The sequence below is a fragment of the Drosophila persimilis genome, unplaced genomic scaffold (genome assembly GCF_003286085.1).
Source record: "Drosophila persimilis strain 14011-0111.01,24,50 unplaced genomic scaffold, DperRS2 tig00000914-arrow-arrow-pilon, whole genome shotgun sequence".
Taxonomy (NCBI): domain Eukaryota; kingdom Metazoa; phylum Arthropoda; class Insecta; order Diptera; family Drosophilidae; genus Drosophila; species Drosophila persimilis.
Window position 1 is genome coordinate 372,413 of NW_020825374.1, and position 4,464 is coordinate 376,876.

A 4,464-nucleotide genomic window follows, 5' to 3' on the forward strand; every position below is an offset into this window, starting at 1 on the left:
TCGTGTCAGTGGCGTACGTGACTGGACCGATATTTGGGGATGCGTCGGTTTTGATGAAAGGCATCCGCTGCTGGCGATCGGTGTTGCATTACATGAGGGAGCTAGGAATGTGATACTGCTTGGTTTTATGACTAGCTCTGATTGGTCCTCATGAGTGGCATGATTCTAAAGAATCGATTTCTCTCGAGTGGCGAGATTCTGGCGTTGATGAATCAATGGGGTCCATTGTTTAGATTAGTGGACTCTAGCTTGGAGTGTGGGAAGAATCAGTTATTGATTCTTCGGTGGAGTCCTGTTAATTTTGTGGATGGAGTGGGTGAATACAAAATGAGAGTTATGGATATGTCACTATTTATATTTATTTATTCTCGAGTATAGCACAAATACATCTGCTTTGATAAATTGATTATTTTCTAATGCTCTAGTCCAACTTTTAAAAGTTCAGTTAGGCTGTACTGAACAAAAAGCTCCCAGATCGGATGATTTTTGGAACTTTATCTGAATAATCGGATGATCTTTCGCCCATTTGAGTGGAATTTTGGTCAAGCTTTAATCTATGCTCCTCTCCCTACGCTACTCTCTTGATCAAGATAAACGCGACGTCTTCCGCTTAAAAGCGTGCGCTGACTCTCTTTAGAAAGCTTTTCGGCTTGCTGCTTACGATCCACTTTCGGAGTTACTATGGATCTTCCCTTTCAAGTATTACAAACGAAAACTATGCTTATCCGTGATGCTCCATACTCTTTCCCTAAATTCGGCCCCTACAGTATTATTAATTTATTAAGAAGAGGGGAATTACTAGTGGATATAATATGGTAGAGGGAATTATAATCCGAGCATAAGACCCTAAACGGTTCATGCAAGGAATAATTCGATCTACAAAATGGAAGGAACATCGGTATAAAATGTCTAGTAAGTCTAATAGGAATCGTGAAGTATAGGCGGCTCAACAGATCAGGGCTGTCTTTGTCACCCATGATCAAGTTGTGCATAAAAATCACACCAAGCATTTTTCTACGGTTATTTCGATTTGTTAATTGATTTTTGCGGTTTGCGATAGCCGAAGCAGAGCTGTATATCTTAGCAAGCAAGTATATTGGGGATATTTATAGTAGGCTATGGGACTTACATAACTTTTGATTGTTTCTAAAAAACGCTTGGTACATATATCATTTCAAGTAATACATAGAATTTATACATTAGAACACAGAACAAGTCTTAAAATATTTCTTACGCAAAATAAAATAATTTTAATCAGCTATATAATGCTGCGAATTCCAGGAATGCCGCTGCTTCCGGGCACGCTTTTTCGTGACGTAAGTAAATCCATCCATAACCAACTCACTGAGATAAAACCACCCCACAACTTTTTTCTAAATATTAGGTTTCTAAGGGCCATTACCCCAAGCCACAGTCGCTGCTGAACATCCAGGGTCTCAGCATGCTTAATGATCGTCAGCAACCTGCACCAATTGATCCCAATGGCGACGTAGTACACATTAGCTGCCCACCGGTCGGCGCATCTTCCATCTATCCACCCCGTTCCGGTCCACGCATGCCACCTTGGTTGGCCTACGACAAGAAAGTTCTCTGCTTTAGTGCCTATTTCAAACAAACTTTGCAGGAGGTCTACCATGCACCTTACTTGATTCGAAAAGTTAAGATATATTTCTATCTAGAAGACGGCACCTTAGAGATTTATGAGCCTCGAGTAGATAATTCCGGCATAGTTCAGGGTTGCGTGGTCCATCGTCAGCGTGTTCAAAAGACGCCGCCCTGTGACAATGAGTTTATGTCTCTAAATGATTTGAATATCGACATGACTGTACAGATTTTCGATCGTCAATATCATATTATAGACTGCGATCAGTTCACTCGTGACTTCCTAAACAGACGCGGCATCACCGTTCCGGATTCAATGAAATTCCCTTGGTAAAAAATTTTCTATAGAAATGTATCTACAATAATCTCATCCGTAATTAACTTTTTTCTTTAATTTGAACATCATTTACAGCGATCCATCTAATTCCGTGGGTAATCGTGAACATTTAGGCGCTGTCAACCCGATTGAAAAAAAACATGCTTTTGCGCAATTTTTAAAGTATGATCGACAAATACTCAAATTTCAGGCGTACTGGGATGATCGAACGGAGTTTGGGGACGTTCGCAAGTTAGAGATCTGCTACTATTTGGCCGACGATACCATCGAAATCAAGGAAGCACATATCCGCAACTCTGGTCGCGACGGACCAACCGTATTTCTGAAACGAGCGCGTCTGGCACGGGTGAGTAACAATATATTAAATTATTGTTGAATTGACTGTTCATCAATTAAATATTTTTAATTATAGGAGTTTAACGGACTGTTATTGCCAGGACAAATGACGCCGATAACACTACTTAATGTTTTAGGAACTAATATGCGCAACGTACGTTACTGTGTTGACCCTCTAAACACAGGCAACAAGGATATTATGTATTATAGCGAACGGGATCTGCAAATTGGCAGTGTGATAAATGTCTATGGTCGGGCTGTGATCATTACCGAACTGGACCCTTTTACTCAGCAATATTATCGCCAACGCTATGGTGTGCAAGATTTCACACCACTAGCTATTCCTACAAGATCGGACGTCTGTACTGACTACCGCCAAAAAGAGCGTATTCTTCCACCATATAATGGCTGGGGAAGCTACGAAGACTCGGTCGGGAATTGCTTATCTGTGGAGCCGAAACCACCAAAGACTGACTTTAAAAAGTTTATTAAGTTTGATCGCTATGTATTGCGGTTTGGTGCCAAGATGCTTTCCACTATCAAGGAAAATTGTGAACGCATCTTTGTGATAAGCTACTACCTGAGTGACGATACATTACAGATACAAGAAGTGGCCGTACGTAACTCTGGTTTCCTCGGAGGCGAGTTTATGAAACGCACTCGCATAGAATTGCCCGGACAAGAGAAATTCTCTTATAAGCAACCACAATACTATATGCCCTGGAACTTTTTCATCGGGTCCACCATGTCCCTGAAAGACTTTATATTTCATTTGGTATCTGCAGACGAGTATACCCTTATGTTTATGGAGCACCATCCAGAGCAGTTTATCCACGCAAACCTATCCGCCATTATGCAGAAAATCCGCTCTGCGCTTCAAAACCGTATGTCTGAGTTTGCGGGAACCTGCGTGCCAGATTGTTACAATTTGGAAAACAAGCGCGACGTATTTGTATCTTTCGAAAGCTTCAAGGGAGCATTAATCGGAGTATTGGGCAAAGTAATCAGCGACCACGAAATCATTACGCTCTGTCGACATTTTTCAGCAGAACAAACTTCTACAAGTGGTTGCTCTAGGGTTAATGTAAAGGCAGCAGCACATCTAGAGTTAAAGCGTGCATTGTGGAACGCTCGCGACGACATGATGGAACATTTCCATCACATCAATCCTACCAACCAACCATTCCTGCCTGAATCAAAAGTTCGCTCCACACTTCGCGGCTGTCGTCTTCCCTTTTCACTGGAATTGATTGACAATATTTTATTAATTCTTAATCGCAATGAGTGTAACGAGATTGAGATCTGTGATCTAATGAACTTTATCGATGTGTCCTGTAGCAAAGGCTGTGACATGCCACCTGTAAACCATGCTTTTGAGCTGTGCCCCAAGATTCCATTCCAGCACAAAGGCCGATTAGTGAACTTATCCTGTTTTCTGAGTAAATTAAACCTACCACTGAATTTATCATCTGGAACCGAGAGTGGAAAAGCCATGATGGGCGATGCCAGAATATTGCCTCCATCGGCAACTGAAGAGCTCCAGCTACATAATGACAAAAAACAAAATGACCAAAATAACATGAATGTAAAAATCTAGTTCGGACTAAGCCTATTTGATATTTGGACAGTTTATTTTGTTATTTTTCATATAAGGCTACAGTTTTTGTGGGTACAAATTTGTTGTATAATATGCCATGAGCTACTTTATTTTTAAATATATTTATATTCTTGGTAGGAAGACTTCAAAGGAACTTGTATTAAAATTAAAAAAAAATGTTGTGTGATATTACTTTTATATACATAAAAGTACATATATGGGATTGTACATGTTCAAATTAATCACTGAAATATGATTTGACCGAACGGCAAAAAACTGTTAAGCAGGCCTTTGAAGCTGTGCCTCGAAAGATCACTCTTATATCTTCTTATCCAAGTGCTTTCTAGTTATTCAGTGCATTGAATCCCAGCGAGGCATCGTAAAGAGTGATAAGAAGAGGTAAAAGCACTAACAATAAAACCATGCACACGAAGTTGGGAAGTGGCTGAGTGGTTGAAACCTCTACTCAAGGCTCAGGACAAAAGAGTAGCTTCTTACCCACAACTAGTTCGCCCATGTTGGTGGTATCTGCCCTTCTGCCAACGGAACTGACACTTCCATGATTCATTACGTACGTTTCTCCAAACTTATT

The 4,464-nt window shown here is 40.5% G+C and overlaps 1 protein-coding gene across 1 annotated transcript; it reads left to right on the forward strand.

Moving 5' to 3' along the window:
- The first annotated feature begins 1,245 nt into the window (after window positions 1-1,245).
- On the forward strand, window positions 1,246-4,038 carry LOC6603692 (EF-hand domain-containing family member C2). Its single transcript, XM_002028627.2, has 4 exons — window positions 1,246-1,316; window positions 1,385-1,932; window positions 2,015-2,285; window positions 2,352-4,038. The coding sequence occupies exons 1-4, from the start codon at window positions 1,266-1,268 to the stop codon at window positions 3,870-3,872; spliced, it is 2,391 nt and encodes a 796-aa protein (XP_002028663.2). The 5' UTR covers window positions 1,246-1,265; the 3' UTR covers window positions 3,873-4,038.
- Window positions 4,039-4,464: the final 426 nt, after the last annotated feature.